Here is a 24,776-nt window from a genome sequence, read left to right as displayed (position 1 = left end):
AGTTATAAATAATGCTGCAATGAACATAGGGGTGCATATATCTTTTCAAGTTAATATTTTCATATTTTTCAGATAAATACCCAGAAGAGGAATTGCTGGGTGATATGGTAGTTCTATTCTTTATTTTTTGAGGATCCTCCATACTGTTTTCCACAGTGGTTGTATCAAGGCACAATCCCACCAACAGTGTACAAGAGCTCATTTTCTCCATTCTCTCCAACACTTTTTTGTCTTTTTGATAATAGCCATTCTAACAAGTATGAGGTGATTTCTCACTGTGGTTTTGACTTGTATTTCCCTAATAATCAGTGATGTTGAAAATCTTTTCATTTGCCTGCTGGCCATCTATATGTCTTCCTTAGAAAAATGTCTATTCAGGTTCTTTGTCTATTTTTTAAATCATTTTTTGTTGTTGTAGTCTTGTAGGAATTCTTTATATATTTTGGATATTAACCCTTTTTAAATATCATTTGCAAATGTCTTCTAACATCTTTTTGTTTTGTTGGTCATTTTGTTTCATGTAGTCCCATATTTGTTTATTGTTTTCCCTTGCCTTTGGAGTACAATTCATAAAACATCACTAAGGATTTTTTAAATGTTGGGCAAAAAAGTTTAATTTTACATATATATATTTTTTTCTTGGTCTTCATTTCTTTAAAAAAAGGAACTTTTATCACTATAGTGTAGAAAAATTTTCCTCTCCCCTTGTTTGGCTGGTCTAATAACTTAATTGACATAAGACAAATTAACAGGAGAAAAACTTAAGTTTGTATATACAGAAGCCCTATAAAACATGATGCAAAGAAGTGATCAGAACAGAAAATTTTATTATCTTTTAGACAATGAAACAATCCACTTGTGAAGAATTGACAAGGCAGAGGGGTTTGTGCTAAGGGAAATAAATGGTGAGGAATTAACAAGGTTTATTTACAGAGCCCTAAACTCCATGTCTCTCTCTGGTACAGGCAGGGTCATTTTATCGTGCACTTTAAGAGGGGCAAAGGAGGGCAGTGTCCTTTTTGCACCACTGTTTCTCAAGTACCTTTCAAACAAATGCCAACCCCACGTTTTGGGATGACATATTCTGAACCCCTATATCACCAGCCTGCATAGTTCTCCAGCATCAGTAATAGAAAAATTCTAATTTTATTTCAACATTTCAGTAATAGAAAAATTCTAACTTTATTTCAACATTTTATTGAATCTTTTCATGTTACACAACTTACTGAAAACATTTAAGACGTCAGTGAGATAAAAACAACTTAAAAAGACACACAGAAATACACATACAAACAAAACACCTCTTCTAGTTGAGGTAATATTATATGAGTCATTGTCAAATCCCAATTTTTTGCTACTCTGCTATCCAACTTGGTACCATGTCAGTGATTCTCAATGACTCAAAAGAAAGACATTAGCGAGCAAAATGTACAACTACTTAGAAGAGAAAGCAGAAATGCCAAAGTTAAGATCACTGAAATTCTAGTGCAATGTGAAGTGTTACTAAGGGGATTTTATTTGCTTATATTATTGGGGGGGGGGGGGGAACCTAATTCAAACCTGCCTATCTTTTCAAGAGCTGGAAAAGTAGTCCTTTATGATAAAACATGGGAGTAAGCAAACTGACGGCAAACATCCTTCAGAATCACATGTGAAAAAGACCAGTATTAAAGCGGAATATTTTATTTTCTGAGCAGATCTATGAACACACTGAGAAATGTTGAAGCATTTGTGCCCAACAGGTAAAATGAGTATTTTGTGCAGTTATAATAAAGCCAGTACTAAAAAGACAGCTGTGAGTAGACAGGTACATGAGTGAGACTTCTTACCTCTCCAGTTTTGTTTGTGGAAATAGTAACTAAGACATCACATCCCCCAATCCAGAGCCATTTTGAAATTGGCTGGTTTTTAACTATCTCATAGCATCTAATGCTGAAAATTTAGAGGCTTGATTAAATTTGATAAACTTAGGAATTATTTTAAAGGGTCCATATGGTAAAGAAATTTATAAACAGATTTAGGAAATCAATGAACAAATTCACTAAACAAAATAAGTTAATATTTATCATGTGTTTCAGTTTTTAATTCAATCGCTTTCTAGCTATCTGACTCAAATTAAGAACTCATACAATGTAAGGCAAGCATATCACATTTCATCTCCATGGCCAAAATCGATTATGTGAAGCGACCATTGGGCCTATGGATTCTCATTCATAATACTATTAATCATACTGTATTGCAAATATTATTGAGCTATTATCACCCAAAGAAATGTAGTGCATGGATATTTGCTTTTGGAACCTATATATTAAAGAAATAGAGCTCTTTTAAAAAAGGGAAAGAGCATGTCCAATGTTTATTTCACTTATTCCTCTCTAAATTCAGTTATACGTATTTGGCCAGCATTTAAGTGCTTGAATTTTGAAGATTTTTATATTTCAACTAATTTGGAATGTGAGTAAAAAATATTAGTATTTTGCGTTAGCTGAGTGGTTCAGTTGGCTAGTGTTGTCCAGTACACCAATAGGGCCAGGGCACATGCCCAAGTTGCGAGTTTGATCAGATCAATGTTTCTCTCTCCTCTCTCTCCTCTTTCCTCTCCCTCTAAAATCAATAAAAACATATCATCAGGTGAAGAGTTAAAAAAATTAGTATTTTAACTTGCTACATTCAATTTTTTTGGCCAACTTCATTTTGTTTTGATGTTAATTTGATTACTTTTTCCAAAGAGAGAGAAAATAAGACTAACCTTACTTGTGCGTGGTTCAAGCTATTAGTCTTGTAATGATTACATAATGAAACAATTATCTAACTGAATCTGCATGCTAACTTCCATCAAATAATTTTGAAATACCTAATTTTTAACTAGGTAAAAGATCCCATTTATTTCCACTAGTAAATAGTTGATTCCATTCAGATTCTCTTCCAGAAACTTTCTGAAACTTGCAATTTTCAGAAGTTAACTCTTGCCTGAAACCATCTTCATTGATTAAAATAAAAATGAAAGGATTTTTAGGAAGTTTGACATATAAATATCTAACAACTTATTTAGTAGTTTAAAAGCAATGAATACAATTTAAATGCCATACATTGAACAAAATAAACCATAATCTGAAAGAGTAACCATAAAATACAATATCTGATCAGTGGTGTTTAATTTTATTTTTCCTCTCTTGGTGAAATTTAAAAACGTAAAACTTGGATGTTTTAGTAATTGGGGGGTGGGGGGAAACCACCCACAAACATACAACACAGGATAGTAGACAGAGTTGCTACTTAAATACTGTTTCACACTTCTTGGATATCATTTATTTTATTCCAACATTATTAATCACACCAAGTATCCACTTCTCTGATATTTAGCAACTAAAATAAATCTATTTATAAATCTGGTTTGAAAATGTAAGTGCAAAGTCATTGCACTTCAGTGTACTACATGGCTTATAGTAAAACTGTGAACACTTACAGGAGGGAATGAAACTTTAAAATGTTAAATGATGGATCAGTCAAACGCATATCATTTTACTATACAAAGAACTTCATCCGTTTAGGAACATACAATTTTTTTTTGCTTATTATTTATTAAAATTTACCTCTTTACCTCATCCATAAAAAGTGAGGACAAACTTTCTTTAAAGTTTATATTTTTTCTTCAGTATTCATCCAAACAAGTTTAAATAAAAGGCATTAAGGATATTTGGATTATGAAATTATAAACAAACCTGGAATAAAAACTGAAGACATTAATTTATGATAACTATACAGAAGGCAAGAGGCACAAATTCCCAGGTGAATTTTAATCATGTCTCCACTAAGACACTCATTCAGAAATGAAAGACAAGTGACATTCCTTTCAGCACACAATTTCTAAATTTAGAAACAGTAATAGTTGTCATGATTATTTTATTTTCTATCTCTGTTAAGAGTGGTTTTAAAAACAGCCTGATGATTCACATAACTAGGTAAGCAAATCAAGCTTTATAAACATATGACGAACATCAAATTGCTGGTACCAAAATGCTGCATTTGGATATAGACAAGTACGTATGCTGTTTGCCTTAAATCTTTGGATACCTTGGCTTTTAATATTCTATTTTGATATTTAAACAGAAAGTGTGTGACTTCATCTTATGCAATAAGCTGATCTAAGGGTGGAAAATTTGTTGAAAGGAAGGAAATTCCAAGTTTTGTATGTGAATAAAAATGGCTTTATATAATATGCAGCCATTAAAACATTATATAGGGATAATACAATTTAAAACTTCAACTCCTGATTACAGATTGCCAAATCTAATCCTTCTCATCATTATCACTGTTACACATTTATTGCTTGAAGGTAAGCTATGACCTCTTGATACCACACATTAAGGATGACATACAAATATCAACCAAGAAGGTAAAATAAACATGTAATAAATATTAAAGTTAGATAGAATAAATTCAGCTCTGTAAAGTTTTGCTTTGTATTTGATAAATTTTTGCTTCTGCCCAACATCATTTTTAGTTCTGTATGCGTGCTACACTAGCTAGAATTTAATTGATGAATATTATTTTTATTGAGTTTTCAAATTTGGAATACTTTTGATTCCAAAGAGACCTATGCCTTAAGGGAAAAAAAAAAAGTCAATATAATGAGCATGGGCTTTCTCTACCAGTTTCACTTCTAATCCATTTCCCCCCCAGTATTCACTTTTATCCCTCACAATTTCATAGCGAAGTGTCCAGATTGTGCCTTTTAGACTAATCGGGAACTTATATCTCAAACGCTATTTTGAAGAAGCGTAGAGTAAATGATTTTAGTTATCTGTAAGACAGCTGCATGCAGTGTGTACTGTATTATAACAGCACCAAACCCCTTATAAAAACCAAGCATTCCTTCCTCCTGCTTTATGGTATTGATACAGTCTCTCATTCCCTCATACTGTGTATTAATTGGAAGCACTTCATAGCCAAGGTCTGTATTGTCAATTATTGTGCGTGTTCCTTGAATGTGAAGGCGGTGCAAAACTGTTTCCAAAGGATAAAGTATAACATCAGAGCAAAGACTGGCAGCAAAGTTAGCAATTAGTTCTGGAAAATAAGCATCCAGCATACTCTGCACTGGGCTAGTGCTGTCAGCTGGGTGGCCATAAGTCTTTCTCTTTATAATTAGTAGGACGATCTTCTGAATGATGGAGCTGATGATGTAATGAAGAACCCCATGCAGCACCGTGGGGAAGATCAAGGAGAGAAGAGGAAGCAGTCGTTTGCTATGAGGCACTCCCAGGCCTATCACTCTTCCAATGCCTTCTTTAACACATTCCAAAATCCCAGTATTATCTCGAATTATCTCACTCTAAAATAAAAATGATGAAACGAGTGGAAGTTAATATTTGCTTATTTTGCCTCCCCAAAAGAACTTTTAGGTTCCTTTTAAATAGTAATTTGCTGACCAAAAAGGGAAAAACACCAATAGTTTACAGACTTCAAATTTACCTAGGTGTTAGATTCTTTTTTTCAAATGAAATTTCATAAAAACAGATAGCAGTGAAGTGGGAGCTACTTTTATTGGAAAAGGAAAAGAGTAGGAGATGTGGATGGAGACACACCTGGTTTCCCTGGCCTCAAGAAGCTCCTTAGAAATAATTTTGAAAAGCATTAACTCCATGACACAAAAGAGGTATTGTAGTGCTTAGACTTCTTACAAATGGGTTTCAACCCTGCCTCCATTACTTACTGGTTATGTGACCACTGGCAAGTTATTTAACTTCTCCTAAGTCAGTTTACCATTCTATAAAAGTGGAATTAGTACTATCTACCTTTTACGCATAGAGTTGCTAGGAGTATTAAGTGAAAAAAGGCCTGATAGACAGGCCTTAGTCATTATCATCTGCAATGTCTCTGCCTATCTATAATTTTGAGGATATGTATAACAAAGTTTGTGATACAGGTCAAAATCATGGACAGGCAGAAAAGGAACAGCAAGAAGCCAATTTGGCTACAGTAATGACTAAAGAAGAGAAAGTATAAAATGAAGTTATAATGTAGTCAGGGGCCATACCATGCCAATGAGCAGACTTTGTCTTTTAGTCAAAGGTAGCTGGTTTTAAGCAGAAGATGGACAAGACGTAATTTAGGTTAACACTGGCTAGCCTACTGTGCAGAGGAGAACAAGCTGAGAAACAGTTAAAAAGTTATTACATAATCCAGAAAAGACTTGACAGACTACCAGGTAGTAATGGGAGGGAAGTGCGTTAGTTGTGCTTTCCCCCCAAAATTATAGCCAATAAGAATTACTGGTGGATTGGATTTGAGTTTGAAGGAGAGAAGTCAAGGATAACCTCAAGATGTTGGCCAGAGGAAGTGGAATAGCAATGCCTCTTACTGATTTGGGAAATATGGATGGGGTAGCATTTTGGAGAGAAATCAAGAGTTCAGAAATATTAAGTTTAAGGGATAAACTTGGGAGTTTACAACTTAGATGGTAAGAAAAAGCTCCAACCTGGACATATAATTGTGTTTTCAGTAAATATAATGCATTTAAAACCACAGACTAAAATCAGCTCACCTAGTCCATTTACCTATCTCTGGTCCTTTCCCACTCTAGTCTATTTTTAAAACAGCAGCGAAAGAGATCTTAATAAAGACATGCCAGAATCACTCTTTGGTTCAAATATACCCAAGACTTTCCATGCCCCTCAAAGACAAGGCTAGATTACTACAATGACCTAAAATGTCCTTTATGATTTATCATCCTCTTACCTCTCAGAACTCATCTCTCCCTTGCTTAGTGAGCTTCAACTATACTGACCTCCTTTTTGCTCCTCAAACACATGAAATACAATCCCACCTTTGCACTTGCTTTCCTTTTGCTTAGACTGTTCTTCTCCAAAATATCTATATAGTTCATATGCTCAGATCTTTACTCAAATGTTACCTTCTCAATAAGGCCTTTTCTGATTTAAAAAGAATAATAGCTGCTCCGCTTAACCCATTAATCTTATTTAATTTCCCTGCTTTATTTTTGTTCTTTAGCACTTAGCACCACCTCGTATACTTTACATTGATTTTGTTTATGTTTATCTTCCCCACAAAAATATAACTGCTATGAAAGCAGACCATTTTTGTCTGTTTTGTTTGCTGTTATATCCCCAAGGTCTATAATGGTGCCTGATATAGGTTGAGGTCTGAAACTAATAATTGTCTCACTACTAAAAAAGGCTGGTCAACCTTGAAGCTCTGAAAGGTCAGAGCCAACCACTCCCTATCTAATTGAGACAATGGTAACAGAGGCAACTTCCCCATCAAATAATCATGTAAATCATTACTGGAATGATAATCCACTTATTACCTGCCTAAGGGCTATGGGTGTATCCCAAACCTGTTCAAGGGTAATGGGTGTATCCCACAGTCTCAATAAAAGGGACAGCAAGACCAGAGCCTGGTGGTAGTCCTCCCACTAGAGGTGGGCTCCCACCTGCCCCACCATATCACCAAATTAAATTTCTTCTAGTCTCTTTCATTTGTGTGTGGCCCTTCTTCAGAACCCAAACCCTTAACTGGAACCCTGAACCACGCAGGACATAAAAGGGGTTCCCACAGGTTGACACTCAATAAATATTTAATGATTATATATATATATATATATATATATTTAAAAAGAGCAGTTAAGGAAGATTAACTGAAAAGATAAAGTGAGGTTAATAAAAACCTTAAGTGAATACTATACTGAAAAGTCTGAAATTTATTTTAGAAGTTTGAGTCAGTGTGGATCTTTAATCAGCAAAAATATGGAAGAACTGAAATTGAAGAACATTAATCTTACACTGATGTGGAATGCAGTGACTAGAATAGGGATTGTTAATGAAGACAATAGCTCACTAGGAAGTTCATAATTAAGGAGGTCTTCAGGAGATCTATGTATAAATGTGTATTTTTCTCCCCCCCCCCCATTTTTTAAAATTCATTTATTATCTGTATACATAATTTAACATTGCCCCCCCTCCCATACATACCCTCCCTCCCCAGAGCTTTGTTTCCATTGGTTGTACTTATATGCATGTATACAAGTCCTTCGGTTAATCTATTATCTCCCCCAGATCTCCCTACCCTACCTGCTGTAATTTGACAGTCTACTTGTTGCTTTACTGTCTCTATATCTATCTTTTGGTTCATCAGTTTATAATGTTCTTTATTATCCATAAATGAGTGAGGTCATGTGGTGTTTCTATGCACCCCTATGTTCATAGCAGTACAATCTACAATAGCTAGAATTTGGAAACAGCCTAGGTGCCTGTCAGCAGATGATTGGATCCAAAAACTATGGTACATCTACACAATGGAATACTATGCTGCCATAAAAAAGAAGGAATTCTCATCATTTGCAGCAACCTGGATGGAATTGGAGAACATCATGCTGAGTGAAATAAGCCAGTCAATGAAAGAAAAATGTGTATTTTTCAAGGGAAGAATGTTCTCAACGAGCTCCCAGGAGGGCAAAAACCTACTGGATGTGAAATAGGAAGAAACTAATATAATAAACCAAGAATGTGATAAAGAAGGAATGAGAATGGTTGCCTTTCAGTGGAGAGAAACAGACAAATCTCAGTTACTTTTTGGAGTTAGAACTAAGAAGGCATAATGACTGCCTGGTTATGAAGGATGAAAGAAATATAAAAATCAAGACATTTACAAAAATAAGAACTAAAGTTTTAAGTCTCTAGGGTGAAGATAACAATAGTACATCAATAAGAAAGGAGATGCTCGAAAAAAGATAATTTTCAGAGGAATAAAACAAGATTGTCTTTATGAGATGATAATGATTTAATTCACTTATTAAAGATTAGAGTCAAAATGATTCATGAGAGTGAGTTCTCCAGGATGGTGAATACAGGATAAAAGCAGACAGGGTCAAGAACTGTGTCTGAAGAGTATGGTAGAACAGATGGCAAAGAAGTTAAAGAAGAGGAGAAACTTAAGGAGACATAAAAAAAAAACTAGAAAATCAGACAAAAGAAATCAAAACGAGGCAATTAGCTGGTAGAACTTGGAACAGGAAAAAGAAGGGTAGATACTGGGTTAATAAGCAAATATAGTGAGCTGGGCACTTATATAAGTAACTCAATTTTTACAACCAAGTTATTTATTTATTTATATATTTATTTATTTAAAAATATATTTTATTGATTTTTTACAGAGAGGAAGAGAGAGGCATAAAGAGTTAGAAACATCGATGAGAGAGAATCATCGATCAGCTGCCTCCAGCACACCCCCTACTGGGGATGTGCCTGCAAACAAGGTACATGCCCTTGACTGGAATCGAACCTAGGACCTTTCAGTCCGCAGGCCGACGCTCTATACACTGAGCCAGACCGGTCTCAGCACAACCCAGTTATTAAATTACTGTTCCCATTTTATGAGTGAGAAAGTTAAGATTTTTGTTTAAAGTCACAGATCTAAACAGACATGTGATTCTGATAAACTTGTTTTCGCCACTATATCATGCTGCTTGTTTTTTCTTAAACAGTCAGCTTCCTGCTATTTTTTCCCTCATCTATGAGAATATCTCATAGAGTAGTAAGTGTAAGCTGCAGTCCCAAAGGTGATACCAATTAATGCAATGCCAAGTGCAAAAGCAGAGAAAAGTGTATCTGAGTAGCAAGATGTTAACTTCTGTTCACTAAGTCAACTCTAATAAATAAATAAATAAATAAATAAATAAATAAATAAATAAATCAATCAACGATGGGGCCTAAAAAGCAATTATGTGGAAAAGGTAATTTGAAGAGAAAAGGCTGATCCATTGTTTTCATAGAGAATAAATTCATATATAATATATTGAAGACAAATAATATGCTAGAGGATGTGATGATGGCGATGGCAGATAGGTGATGCACAATTAGTTGGATTTTGTTTATAGGTGAAGTTAAATTATATATCTTCATCTGACAGTTTAAAGTGTAAGAATCCAATGGTGGAAAAAAAAAATCTATGGATTTGATGTACTTGAGTGCCACCCTGTGGTCAGAAATAATAAGACAATTTAAAAACTAGCGGGAGATTGTTTTAGCTTTGTAGCACTTACATACCATAGTATCAAATGTTTCTTAAAAAGCCTATTTAATAGGAGTGCTGTTAGTAAACTACTATGCAGACTACCTTATCACTGTTAGGATGATTACCATGTTTCATGCTTAATTTATTGACCTCTGATAAGCCATAATCATTCCGAGTTGTGTCTCAAAATTTTTAAAAAAACATACACACAACCTTTTGGATTTTTTGTATTTAGAGCAAGTAAAAGGCTGACTTCTGAGATATCTGAATAAAGAGTACACAGCTGTCTCAGAAGGGATAAAATAAAGTAAAACTAAAAGTGTGAAGTAGGTTTGTAAAGGAAATATACTTATCAACAAAGCGCTAGTATATAATCTTTAATATGCGTGTATTTGCAAAATAAAAGTTTAAAAGGATACTGTTTTAAATTTCTCTGTATACAATCAGGCATAAATAATACATTTAATATTCCAAAATACTATTAAGTAAAAAATGACCATAAAAAAATAGCTCACCTGTACTGTTTCAATCAGACTTGCTGAATAAAAAGGCATTGCCACTATATAAGTTAGGCTGTAAAATTAAAACAAACATTAGCTTATTGAAATAAGATGCTTATATTAAATCTTTTAATATCTACTTTAATGTATCAACATAATTCTACTTTAATGTATCAACAAGCCTGAGTGGTATTTGTAAGGTTTTCAACTATTAATACCTATAGCCTAAAGATACTTCAGAGACCTGTAACAGAAGATCTTTATTGAACAATTAGAAATGAAACATTAAGTATTAATAACACAGGGACAGCCTGCAAAGAACATAGATTTTATTTTAAAGCATGAAATGTAGGCTCATTTGAGTCATTGTTTGGACCTCTACCTGCACATAGGTAATGAAGCCTGTAACTCTGACACTTAAAATATAGGGTGTGGGATCCATTCTATTGCTTGCCTTCTCAGTGATATCTGAACAAGTTCTGCTATTATCCATTCCCAGATTTCCCACCCAGCAGAGGTAAGCCAGTCTTCAATGGTAAGTGAAGTCCCCTTTTATTATTAAAAAACAATATTGTACAGCTTTGCAAAGTTGTTTCCTACCACTAAAATTAGACAGAGTAATATTACAACTTTGCAAGCCTGCAAAATATAGTTATTAAAATAATATCAAGGTGGGACTTACCTAACCCTATGGGCCAGGTCCTGGCAAGTAGTAGTTTTCAAGGTGAATGGAACATCACTAAGTAATAATGTGCTAGAATGCCCCACAAAGGGAGCCAGCAAGCTGGGGGGGTTTCCAATTCACAATCTTCAAAAAAAATTAAAAAGTGAAGAGTAAAATTCTAATCTACCAAAATGGTCAGTGTTGTAAAATCACTAAGTGCCTTCAGGACTACGTTTTTTAGTTTGCTCATCACCATACAAATAGATTTGTTATCTCTCCTTAATAATAAAATAATAATAATTTTCTTGGCAACTTGTGTTTAAAAAGTTAAGGACTCTGCTAACTTCCTAAGAACACAAAGAAAAATTAGGTTGTGATTTCACCCTTCAAATAAAAAGATTTATTTTAAAGATAATATATATTTCAAAAATTTTATTCCTAAACCCTCTTACTTGTCCTTGGAACTTCTAGTCCCTTAGATATTTCATTGTTCTAATTTCCTTCAGTATAGTTATTTGATTTTTTTTCAGTTATAATGCTATAAAAATTAATAGAAATTTTCAATATAAATTTCACTTACGATTTCAGCAGAAGGTGTTCTCCTATTTGTTTAGGATTCCATTTATGTGAAACCTCCCTAAAAAATAAAAATAAATTTAAGTAAAACAAAAGCCATGTTACTCAAAACATACTGAATTAGCCCAACTTGCAAAAAGGTAATAAAATTTTAATTTAAAAAAATCTGTAGGATTCTAATGGTAAACATGTTCCTTTCTGGGACACATTTTAAACAACTGCAGTGGTTTGAAAATAAAAACAATGTGCAAGGTATTTTTGTATCAGCTGACAGAGGAGGAAGTTATAACTTATTACAAAAATGAACATGAGATATAATTAAAGGAGATATAAAAGTGATAGGTTGAGCCCAGGCTGGTTTGGCTCAGTGGGTAGAGAGTTGGCCTTTGTACTGAAGGGCTCCCTCTGGGGCACATGCCTGGGTTGCAGGTTCAGTCCCCAGTAGGGGGCGTGCATGAAGCAGCCGATCAATGATTCTCTCCCCCACCTCCCTTAGCTCTGATATCAATAAAAATATATTTTTTAAAAAGGGATAGGTTGAGTAAAAAAGAATGGGTGGGAAAGGGAAAAGGAAACAAGGAATAGGATAAAAGGGAGAAATAAAGCTTTAAAAAGTATGAAAGAATGGGAATAAAAAACAATGAACAAAATGAAGTAACTATATGCAGAATAACGTTAGTAGTAAAACAAGGGCTCTAAACCCTGGTCTCTGACGTGAAGTCTGCTTCTGCCTCTGCTCCCTCTCATCTCATCTGATACAAGAAGGAATCCTGTGAGAGCAGCAGAGCAGGTGTTGTTGCATTTGTTTTACTGAGAAAATAAAAGTCAAAAAGGGTCATGTTCAAAAGACACAGAAAAAACACCAGATCTGGAACCACGATCTAGCACTGGGTGTTTCCTGATATTTAGGTTATCTTTAGAAACCAGGAAAAAGAAGAAAAAGAAGAGAGCCAAGCTGAAAGAAGAACAAAAAAGGAAAAAGTTGTATCAGGAGAAAAGTAAAAAAAGAGAAAGAATATGGAGAGCAAAAGGAAGAGTAAATGAAGAGTCAGACAATGGGGATTGAAGGGCAGAAGGAGGAGGAAGGGAGAGGGAGAATAACAAAGAAAGGAGGATGTAAAATAAAGAGGAGACTAGCTACTATCAGTTCCCCTGATAAAATTGACACTCACTGCCCAATAGCCACAGCAGGAAACTGATAAAAACATTTTCTATTTCAAATAAGCGAATATAAGAATCATAAGGAGATAAAGAAATAAATATATTTTACATTAAAAAGGCAAAGATAATTAATCACTAATAATGTAAGTGCTCTAAAAACAGACTCAGTACAATTATAGCACGTGTGGTATGTGAACTTTCCTACATTTTTTCTAAGAGACTGAGAAGTCTGCAGAGAAATTTTTAGACAATAGAATAATCTTCTCTGATTTATAAGACCCTAGAGAACCTTCTGGGTCACATTCTGATTAATACTGGAATACTATAGGCCTGAACAACCACAGAAAAATAAAGCCGAAATGATATTTAATGATTAAGATGAAAAATACAAAAAATAAAAATTAGGCCTCTCATCTTACTGACAGTGACTTTGTTATTATAAAAAAAAAATGCTTCGTGGTCTGCCAATCATCTGGGCACTATTACTCTTTTCAAGGCCATTATGACACTGATTTGAAGCATGAAACTGTTATTAACATTATGGACAGATGAATCTGTGGCATGTTTCTGAAAGGACAGGACCACCTTCCCTTTGAATACAAAACTAATTATTAAGGTAAGATTATTAAGGTAAAAGGGAGAAAAATGAAATTTAGAATTATAAAAAATTAAGACTTTCTTCCTTGTATCTATTCTCTACTCCTTTATAAAATGAGTAAAACTTATTGCCATAGCTCTAGAAATTTAAATTAGCACATGTAAGTGCTTCAGGAAAGAGGGTAGTGTAGAAACCTACTTTGATTAAACCTTTTTATGTTTCATTATTAAATATCAAAACCTGTGTTAAATACATTTAAATCAGTTTTCACAAGCAAAAACTACCCTTCAAACAAGCAACAAAATTGAGAGAAGTGACTTGTTTTTTCTCAAAATAGTTTTCTATTTAATAGTCTTACTTAATGCATAATCTACACAAAACAATAGAATTTTTATTTTTGTTTTTTTAAAATACTTTATTGTTGAACATATTAACAATATTAACATGTTTTCTTCCCTCCCCGTTGATCCTCTCCAGCCTGCCCTGTCCCCCTCCTCCCCACTGTCTAAATAACTCTATAGTTAAGCAGTCTTTAATTTCCATTGTCTCTCATTTCACATGCTCAAATAGATTCCCTCTTTAAAAAACCTTCCCTCAACCCAACCCAAACCTCTCACCTTCAGCTACTTTTTTCATCTCTCATCGCAGCCAACTTGCTATTTCCATGTCCTAACTTCCCACTCACCTCTAAATGTACTCCAAATTGGTTTCTACCCAACTATTCCAACAAAAACAGTTCTTGCCAAGGTTCCCACGACCTTCATGATACTAAGTCCAGTGCAGTTTTTAATTGGCAACTTGTTTGTCCTTTCAGCAGCCATCAGGCACTCGTATTCCTTCCACTTGATAGACGAATGTACATATTTAATACATAATCTACACAAACACATGTCATTTTATTATTGACACTGTTCCTAACCCTTTAATACTCTCACAGAACCATATTCTTTTTCTTCCACAACAATCTCAATTGGTACTTAGTTATTCATTACTGGGATTATTTTACTTAATGTATGTCCCTTATACTAGACCTAAGGTACCTTTTGTTTCTTCTTCTCATTGTATATCTGATTTCTAGTACAGTTCCTAGAACATAGTAGGTGCTCAGAAAATATTAGTAAATTAAATAAATATGGCCGAAACCGGTTTGGCTCAGTGGATAGAGCATCGGCCTGTGGACTGAAAGGTCCCAGGTTCGATTCCAGTCAAGGACATGTACCTTGGTTGCGGGCACATCCCCAGTGGGGGGTGTGCAGGAGGCAGCTGGTCCATGTATCTCTCTCATTGACGTTTCTAACTTTCTATCCCTCTCAATTCCTCTCTGTGTAAAATCAATAAAAATATATTTTTAAAAAATAGTTAAATAAATATGTTAATTAATGAGTGGGATGTATTACCAAAATTATCCAGATAAAATACAACAAAGGTAACCTCTTATGTCTTCCTAAATATGATTCAAAATGTCCACATAATCTGATGTGTCTGTGTATCTACAGAATGAGAAAGATTGATAAAATTCTGTGCCTTCCCATTTCTTTTTTCCTTCTCCTCAACCTGGAGTGAAAGTTACTACTTCACCTGTGCTTTAGAGAAGTGTCATTACTTCCCTAAGTTCCTAGAACTAAAAAGTGGTATAGGCAAGACCAATGGTGTCTGGCTGCAAATACAGAATTCTTTATATTTTACCATACAGAAATTCCTGAAATTTGTTAAATTTTTATATAACTTTTGTGTTTCTGGCAGGACTTCAAGAACTAACTTTTCATTTTATCCTGTGATATAAAAAGCAATAGGTGAATAAAGTTAGCCAACATCATAAATTGAGATTTTTAAAGTAGATGGGAAACTTGTCGCTGGCTAAATATTTTGTTTTGTTATAACAATTAGCAAAGCTGTTTTAAAAGAACTTCAAGACCTTCAAGACTATACAGTCCTTTAAAAGTAAACACTGGCAAAAAGCCTACTACCAGTCTTGCCTGTTTTCATTTTCTTCCTTATAAAAGACTGAATCCCAAGATTGAGATGTCAGTTGGCTCTATGTGCAATTACTTCACTTCCTTGTCAACCCCAAACATTTACCTGCCAGGGGCCACCTTTGGATCAACAAACCATTCAAAAAAAAATTTTTTTTTTACACTGTACTAAGATGAACCACCTCAGTACCTTTTAAGGCTAATACATTTCTATCACTACAATTACATTAGCAAACCATTCAATCTTTAATGCTGTCTCTGGAATCTAGTGTTGATAGCGGAAAATCACAGACTCCTACCAAATAGCACTTACACAAATTTATGCTTTCCAATATTACCGATTCACATTCCTTTCATATATCCCTAGTAAGGTTCCCCCTCTGTTACACATAGTAGCTGTGACTGTCCCAAACATATACAGTTGAATCTGGTTCTTGAATATTTCCCATCTTGAACAATTCACTTCTCAAACCAACAGCCCTTTCATGATGATACCTATATAATCAGTCACTGAACTCTTAGGTGACGAAGGAGAGAATGCATGAGTATAAGTCATTTTACCGAAAAACCTCACGTTAACATCTCAGGAAATTATACTGTGAATATTTTTTGTTGTTGTGGCTGCTTATTAGTAGGAAATTTTTCATTTCTTTTTTGTTAAATTTTCACTTACATTTAATGTTCTTTTTGTTTTTAAAGTGTTTACTTATAGATTAAACAGTAATAAATATGTACTATAGATAAGAAAGGTTAAAACAGGGAATCATTTGGGGGTCTGGAATAGATTAATTTGATTTACATTATTTCTATGGGAAAACATGATTCAGTTTTCTAATAGCCTTCAGGAACATATTAAGTTTGAGAACCTAGGTAACTTATTCTTTTCATGCATTTCCTCATTCTTCTTTCATCTAATGACCTTGTATCCTGTTGCAGGGAGAAAACAGGTGCAGAAATAAGTTTACCCAATTTCTCTACCCTCTCCCTCCAAATGTATCTAACAATTCCAATTCACCTCTCTTGGCTTCGATGACACTATTGTCCTAAAGTATGCTGCTATTTTCGATGAGTTTTTTGATCATCTCCTATTACTCCCCTCAATTACCTCTCCTAATACACACTCAGGCATGGCACACACGTGTGCACTCACACATTGCTCAGGATTCGGTGTTTGGTCCACTTTCTGTCACTTAGTCTACATTAACACCTTTGAAAATTCATCCATCGTAATGTTTCAACTGCTACTTTTATACCACTACATTCAAAGCTATGCCTGCAGCTTCAAATGTTTTCAAAGACTTTGACCCATGTTTCCAACTACTTAAAGATATGTTCCCCCTAGATGTCTTGCAGAAATCTCAAACATCATCTATTGAAGGTTAAATTCCTTATCTTTTTCCCCAGTTCCAACTTATTCTCTTTCATGAATTCTTCAACTTGATTATAATCTAGAAATCTCAGTCACTGATGACAATTCATTCTCCCATATGCCCATTCCCAACATATCCCCAGTTATCAAATATTCTTCCGAAATGTCTCTCTAGCTCATTGCTTTCTATCCAGAGTTTAAATCCTTCTCAATCTGGCCTAGATTACTGACAGTTCTGCACAAGTCTCAGTCTACACCGGTCTTTTTTTTTTCCTTCACAACATCACTTGAATATTATCCTTGATCAAATCACCCATGTTAACAAAAAGAAACGACAAAAAACACCTTCGATTCCCAATCCCACAGAGAATAACCTAAATCTCTTACAAAGGCAGTGCCATGCTTCAGTTTAACATCTTAACCCCTTTCCTTCTATTCCACTCCATACATACCCACTATTCGTAGCATAAGACACTTATTACCCAAATGTTCCAACCTCCAATGGGCATGCTGTCACCTCTACACTGAATCCTCTCCTTCTCTGCCAAGTCAATTCCTGCCCATAAATCAAGACTTAGCTCAGATTTCAGTTCTTTTTTGAAATCCTAACAATAACTATGCAAAGTGTCCCCTGGGCTCTGAAAGGGGTTTGTTTAATTGCAGCACACATAATGATGTACTGTAATTTGTTTACATGTGTCTCCTTCATCAACTAGTGACTTAAAGAGCAGGAATTGCTCACATACTTGTGTTTATTCCTTAATTCAGTGTTTCCCAAAGTGTGGTATGCATACCCCCAGGGGTACGGGAAGAGTTTGGTGGGGGTACGTGTTGCACCGGAGTTTGGTGGGGATATGCACTGCACCGTGCTTAGCTGCGCCTAATTCTAAGTTCTCATGAGTATGAGGGTACTCAGCGTTACGAAAATTATAGAAGGGGTACACATATGTCAAAAGTTTGTGAAACTGCTTGCTGACACACAGCAGCAGGAAATGAAAGACATATATTTCAATAAATACTATACCAGGAAGCATTTTCTTTATCATATGCTAATTCAATTAAGATAGCAATTAAATTTATTTTCTGTTTCTTCTCTTAGCTACTTCAGTTTTTAAAATCAAGTTCTTAAATTCAAGGTATTAGAAATTACCATAGTTTGTTCTATTTTTAATATGACATTAATATTGAGAAAATGCCAAAAAGGTACCTTGGTAAAGGTGTGAATTCACTAATTATTCCTTCTGCTCCAAGTGTGACTCCCTGGACAATAAAAGTACTTCCCATTCCTTTCCAAAGGGCCCTTGGTCCCTACAATAAACAAAAATTATTGTTATTTTTATTAATTGCTAAATAAGAAACACCAAAAAAAGGGACTTAATAAAACTTGATATTGAATGCTTATTGATATTTCCAATGAGACATTATTTAAAAGGACATTTTAGTGGAAAACTACTAAATTAATTTCTAATATTATTTTAATATTTGTTGGTAGCCTACGTTTAGGCCAAGATGAACATTCCAATTAACTGAGTATCTCCAATACTGATTAAATAACCCTAATATTTAATTAATTTTGGCAAAGGTGTAAATTCACTGATTATTCAGTAACACCAAAAGATGCCCTTATCGTGTTACATTAGTTTTAGTACAAGAGTTAAGATATTTTTATTAACTAAATTATAAGAAATTACTGTTGCTTTAATTATTACTAAGACAAAATGACACATAAATAATTTTAATAAAGTCTATATACTAATTCTCACCTGAGTTTTATTGAAGCTGTACATAATATTGATGACTGTAAATGGAGTGAGATGATACTGCCGAGCATGGTAATTAACCTGTAAAATATACATATTTCATAATTATTTTCTATTATTGTTTTGTAAAAAATAACAAGGGTATGAAACAAATACTGTGGAGTCACATTATATACAAAAGTTCAATTCTAAGGTCATCATAAATTACACATTAGCAAAGCAAAATTACTCTTAAAAGTGCTTTAAATAACTTATTAAAAGTAAAATACATATGGTTATATAAATACAACCCTAAAGATCAATGCACAATATACACAATAATATAGCATACGTAATATGGCCTTTTGGTTTGGTATTTATGCTTCCTCAAACAGTCAAATTACATTTAGTGTGGCAGAGCATTAAGGAACCACAAAGATCTCAGGGAACAGGAGTTATGTGTCTCCCAATGGTTAGTGTTTTCCTAACTATAAGCTATAAACAATTAGTAAATCATAAAATCAGTAAGGGGGGTCAGAACCAATACTTAGGTGAAATAATTTTTTAAAAGTATTAGGATGCAGCACATAGTCTAGTCCCTTCTCATTGGAGACACATGTACTTCATATCAGGGTTGGGATTATTTCAAAGGAAGTATATTTACCTGACATTGGCGGCGTAGAACAATGCAAGGATGAGCCAGTACATTTTCTGTAAAGAGACTATATAAGAATAATTTATAAATATATGTAATATAGGTTAAATTTATAACATATGTTTCCAAAATCATTTGTTTGAAGAATCAAAAAACAATTTAAAAATATCATGTTTGCAAATCACTGTACCAGTAACAAAATTCAATATGAAAAGAATTAAAGCCAGATTTGGAAACAGATAATCAAGGGAAACAATATATAATACTAACATGTATAATATAAAGATGAAATGACATTTCTATATTAATATGGGAAACTCCTTTCCTAGAAAATTTAAATGCCCCTTTTAATTATTTCAGATGTCCTATGCACAAAGTTCCTATCAGAAGAGCCATCTATTTTTCATGAATCTCATTCTATAAATTTTGTTTTTGATATACTTTGCACTGAAGTTATAGAGATTTCAATGATCATGGTAACTAACTAGTATTTTAGATACAAAGTAGTTCTCAAAATATTCCCCACCAACTAATTACAACTGTGGCTTAAATATTAACAGTAACACACGCCTGCTTGTGTATACACACATCTACACACACACACACACACTATACTAGAGGCCCAGTGCACAATATTCATGCACTTAGCAGGGGAGGTCCCTCAGCCTAGCTTGAGTACTTTAGCAGTCTGGGAGCCCTCAGGGGATGTCCCAGAGCCGACCTAAGCTATTACTCAGACATGCTTAGTGCTGCTGCAGAGGCGGTAGAGGCTCCCACCGCCAGCACTGCACTCACCAGCTGTCAGCCTGGCTTGTGGCTGAGTGGCGCTCCCCCTGTGGGAGCCCATTGACCACCAGGGAGCAGCTCCTGCATTGCGCATCTGCCCCCTGGTAGTCAGTTCGTGTCATAGCAACTGGTCCTTCCGCCATTCAGTCGATTTGCATATTACCTTTTTAATATATATATATGCCTAAGCCACTGACTGGTAGCTATGATGCGTAATGACCACCAGGGGGCAGATGCTCTGATCAGTAGCTATAACATGCACTGGCCACCAGGAGCAGATGCTCAATGCAGGAACTGCCCAGCTGTGGTGACTTGGCAGCTGTAGTTCTTAGGTGATGCACACGGAACCAGAGAGGAGGGAACCAGATTCTGGGGTGCATCACCTGAGAACACCCTCTCCCAATCTGGGACCCCTCAGGGGATGTCAGAGAGCTGGTTTCTGCCCGATCCCCACAGGCCAGGCTGAGGGACCCACCGGTACATTATTGGAGCCAGGGAAGGACCAAGGGAGGGCTCCAGGGCGTGTCCAGCCTGTCTCGCCTGCTCAGTCCTGATTAGGGCTGATCAGGGCCAGCCAGCCAGCTGTGGAGAGACTGCAGGAGGTTGGCTGGCCAGGATGGGACCAGGGAGGGCTCCAGAGTGTCTGGTCCTTCTCATCCAGTCCCGATCGGCCAAACCCCAGCAGCAAGCTTACCTACAGGTTAGAGCGTCTGCCACCTGGTGGTCAATGCGCATCATAGCAACTAGTCAAATGGTTGAACAAACAGTCAGACACTTAACATATTAGGCTTTTATTATATAGGACGATAATGACTTTAAAGTATAAATGGTGAGGCTGAAGAAAAATTAACTATAGCACAAGGGAAATGTTATTACACAAATTTTATTTCTATTGACATTAACATCCTCAAGTTTAATCATTCTAATAAGATCATTTTTTCTTGATTAAAATGTTTAAAACAATGACTTATGTTAACATATGTCAGCCTTTGTGTAATTCCAGTATTTTTGAAACAGTATTCACTAAAGGTCACATTAATCAAGACTAAAGGTTTTTTCTAATACAAAATAATCATTAAAAATAAAAAATAAAAATGATGCTCTTTTAATGATGATTATAACTGAAACCTAGACTCCATGTTGCTAAATATCTTGTTATGATTCAATTTTTAAAAAGGATTCAATGTAAAATTACTTGGTTTTTGGAGCAGAAGAATCAAGATTAGAATTGATTTATTCTTTAGAAAGATACATATGGAAGATGTTAACAATATTCCTTACAAAATTATTTTGTGATTATAAAATGTAATGGCTATTCTCTATCCTTACTGAGGGAAAAAATTAAACTTATAAATTTTAAATAATTTTCTCTGCAAAATATTATTCAATACTTAATCTATTGCTACAAAGAATCAATCTAAAGGGAAATTATTAATCATTTATAACATTAAAAACTATAAAAAATTAAAATTTAGATAAAACATTACCTTGCAAGTCCAATACCAAATCCAGCAAATCTACTCAACTGTTCTAAAATAGAAGAAATAAGATTACTCATAATCAATACTTAGATTTACTGCAAAAACAACAAAAAATATTTTCTTTTATTTACACGATATTCATTTAAACTCCAGGTCCCCAAGTCAAATTCTGATAGGGGCCAGGGAAGTCATTTGAATGAGTGAAGAACTCTGTTGCGTTTGTGGCAAGCTGTAAGGCACAACTGCTCTTCAGCTCCAATTCATTGTTGCAATGTGGGACTGTGGGATCAGGGTTGATTTCTAAGCTGTGATTTTTCTTAAAAAATATATTATTTTTATGTATTATATTTCAATAAAAAATATTGGTAACCATTTTAAAACACTATGTGGGCCAAATCAAACATATCTGCAGGTATAATCTATGGGCTACCAGTTTGTAACTTCTGACTGGAAACAACATACAATTTTCTTCTGTAGAAAGCTCTGGTACATATACCAACAACTTTTACCTACCATATTGTAAAATTAGTCATTCACTGTTAGTGGTAGAGAGCATTTATGTTAAACCAATAGTCACAAATAAAACACCAGGAAATGATTAAATTGAAAGAATAATCAAAACTGGCACTAAAGGGCTCTCAATCTCTTCTCTCTCTCTCCTCTCTTGTCCTATTTCCTCAATCTTTCCTTCTCTCATCTCTGCTCTTTTAAATGAAGCAACCCACAATTTCCTTACAGACAGAACAAGGCCATGTAAACATGTATCTGAGGATATTATTTGATTCACCCTTATTTTGGAAAACGTACAAGCAAGATAGCTTTTCTTTGCCCCACTGAAGGCATTTTCCTCCTTTCAGTTCTTTCCCCTTTTTGCGTGTCCTGATCATCCCCTGATAGTGATAAAAAATACCATATTTTCTGGAAGGTATTAGGAAGGTTTAATATTGTTAACTGTATAATGATCTCAGGCTTCTACCCAACCTTGCAAAGTAGTCTCACCAGCCTTACTGCTGCTAAAAACAACAACAGCCCTAGTTACATTAAGAGCTCGTCTTCATTGTAACCATTAAAGCATAAATTATGAAAAAATAAACTTTACTGCCTAAGAATGTAACTATGTAGCAAGTATATATGCATTTTGAATTATTTCATTTAAAATTTCCAGTACTCCTCTTGGGACCAACAGAAAGAAAACAAAACAGAGTGAACATGCTAATTGCATGACATTAAATCACTGGTCCCCTCCACATCATTTGCTCATCATACTGCATTTAAAGTCTATTCCTCCTAGCTATCCCCAATCAAATAAATAGTATTATACCTACAAGTCAAAATGGAAGAAATGAGGATAAAACTGATGTTTAAAATATACTTACATTTTATATTCAATGATAAATATGCTTACATTTACATTTAATATAATCTACTCATTTAACAATTTCAGGAGAATGGGAAGAGGGTGCCATTATTTCCATTTTATGAATAAAAAAAGTTGTTGAGAATATCTAAATCACAAGTATTGCAATTAAAAGACAGATTTTCTGACAATCCTTTGCAAAGAATTACCGTATGTCTTGAATTTAAAGCCTTATCTTGAAACTGTATCAGTGATTTTTGCTTGTTAGTGGAATTTTTGGGTCAGGAAAAAAAAAAGCAGAAGGTGGGTATATTTCTCAACTCCATAAATCTTTACAGAGTTCCCATGGGATACCTGAATTTAGGATCTATAATTTCCATAAGTAGAAAGTGTTACGTCAGCTCATTAAAAATAAGAATAAAATTATAACTTTATGTATTTCAAGTGAATCATTTAATATGAGTGAGGCTCAATTTGATATTACCATTAAGTTTTAAAAGAAGAAAATGGGAAGTATAGACATTTTCTCTTCTACCAAAAAGGGGTTTGATGCCAGGGGGTATTTTGGGATTTAGAAAACAGACTCAACTCCTATAATTAAAAGGGGGAAAGGAAGAAGACAAATATTTTTAGCCTACTAGGTGCTCCACAGTGTACTGTGCATTCTTATTTAACCCTTAAAAACCCTGATATTCTTCTGCCCACATTAAAAATGAGAAAACGGAGGGCTCACAGACGTTGACATAGTTTCTGAGCTTTTAATATAGGTAGAGCCAGGTTTGAGCCCAAGCCTGTCCATACTGAAAAAACAAAAAAAATAAAAACAAAAAGACCGAAACCGGTTTGGCTCAGTGGTAGAGCGTCGGTCTGCGGACTGAAAGGTCCCAGGTTCCATTCCGGTCAAGGGCACATCCCCGGTAGGGGGTGTGCAAGAGGCAGCTGGTCAATGTTTCTCTCTCGTCGATGTTTCTAGCTCTCTCTCTCTCTCCCTTCCTCTCTGTAAAAAAATCAATAAAATATATTTAAAAATAAATAAATAAAATAAAAACAAAAAAACCTCTGCAGAACACAAAGCTACAATTAATCACATCATGTAAATACAGCGCCCACTTAATTAGCTAAGGCAGATGTCTGGTTTCTTTGGAAGTCACCCCGGAGAATACATCTGTTGTGTGAGGAAGAGAGAGGAGGCCCACTTCAAGGGCAGAGGACACGGGGAGGGCGCTGGGTGTGGCACGCGATCAGAACCCGAGGCCCCGAAGGCGGGACCCTCAGCGCGGCGTCTGGGGTCCGCAGGCCGCCGCCCCGCCGGTCCCCACACCCGGGCCTGGCCCCCGGCGCCCCTCACCCGTGCTCGGCCCCGGCACGCCGCTGCCGCCGCTGCTGCTGCCGCCGCCGGGCAAGGGCTCCTCCGCGGGGCCCTCGGGGGTGGCGGGGGCGGGCACGCCGTAGGGCGAGCTCTTCTCGCCCCAGTGCAGGTTGCGGCTCCCGGGGATGTCCGGGGGAGTGGTCACCCAGTGGCCCAGCTCCGGCCCGGAGCTGAAGGACCTTGCAGGGAAGGCCACGCCAAAGCCGCGCTCGTCCCGTGCGCTCCCGCGGTAGCCCAAGCCATCGAACCCGTCCGGGCGCCGCGGATGCATCGCAGACCGGGCAGGGCGAGGCGAGCCCTCAGGAGCCCACCACCACTGGGGCCGTGCGGTTTTCCCTCCTCCTCCTCCTCCTCTTGCTCTTCCTCCACCGCGGCCGCCACCACCGGGCCCGGAGAAACTGACAACCGGAAGTCACGTTGAGAATCCGGAAGTTCACGGGGCACGTGATCACAGCCCTTTCCGGCGGTCTGGTCTTCGGGGACGCGGTTGCTAGGGAGACGATTCGGTAATCC

General features: G+C 35.8%; 2 protein-coding genes across 2 annotated transcripts in view; one reads left to right on the top strand and one right to left on the bottom strand.

Moving 5' to 3' along the window:
* Nucleotides 1–807: 807 nt before the first annotated feature.
* On the bottom strand, nt 808–24,688 carry SLC25A46 (solute carrier family 25 member 46). Its single transcript, XM_084882811.1, has 8 exons — nt 24,243–24,688; nt 21,544–21,586; nt 19,280–19,337; nt 18,640–18,717; nt 18,084–18,184; nt 11,780–11,836; nt 10,551–10,608; nt 808–5,335 (listed from the first exon to the last, which is right to left on the bottom strand). Exons 1-8 carry the CDS (start codon nt 24,532–24,534, stop codon nt 4,760–4,762), a joined length of 1,263 nt encoding a protein of 420 aa, XP_084738937.1. The 5' UTR covers nt 24,535–24,688; the 3' UTR covers nt 808–4,759.
* Nucleotides 24,659–24,776, top strand: part of TMEM232 (transmembrane protein 232) — a 145,364-nt gene continuing 145,246 nt past the window's right edge. The window contains exon 1 of the mRNA XM_084882807.1: nt 24,659–24,769. The gene's annotated coding sequence lies outside the window, so the exon portion shown is untranslated. The remainder of the gene's footprint in view (nt 24,770–24,776) is intronic.

This window comes from Pipistrellus hanaki, assembly GCF_964339955.1.
Source record: "Pipistrellus hanaki genome assembly, chromosome: 4".
Taxonomy (NCBI): Eukaryota; Metazoa; Chordata; class Mammalia; order Chiroptera; family Vespertilionidae; genus Pipistrellus; species Pipistrellus hanaki.
The sequence above is the reverse complement of the archived record's forward strand: the minus strand, read 5'-3'. Positions and strand labels throughout refer to the sequence as shown.

Excerpts from the sequence above, each read along its gene's own strand:
- SLC25A46 (XM_084882811.1), bottom strand. The coding sequence starts at position 24,534 with ATGCATCCGCGGCGCCCGGACGGGTTCGATGGCTTGGGCTACCGCGGG. Across the intron at positions 19,338-21,543 it reads TTTGGTATTGGACTTGCAAG|TCTCTTTACAGAAAATGTAC; the intron begins GTAATGTTTTAT and ends ATTCTTATATAG. Across the intron at positions 10,609-11,779 it reads GAACACCTTCTGCTGAAATC|CCTAACTTATATAGTGGCAA; the intron begins GTAAGTGAAATT and ends TTAATTTTACAG.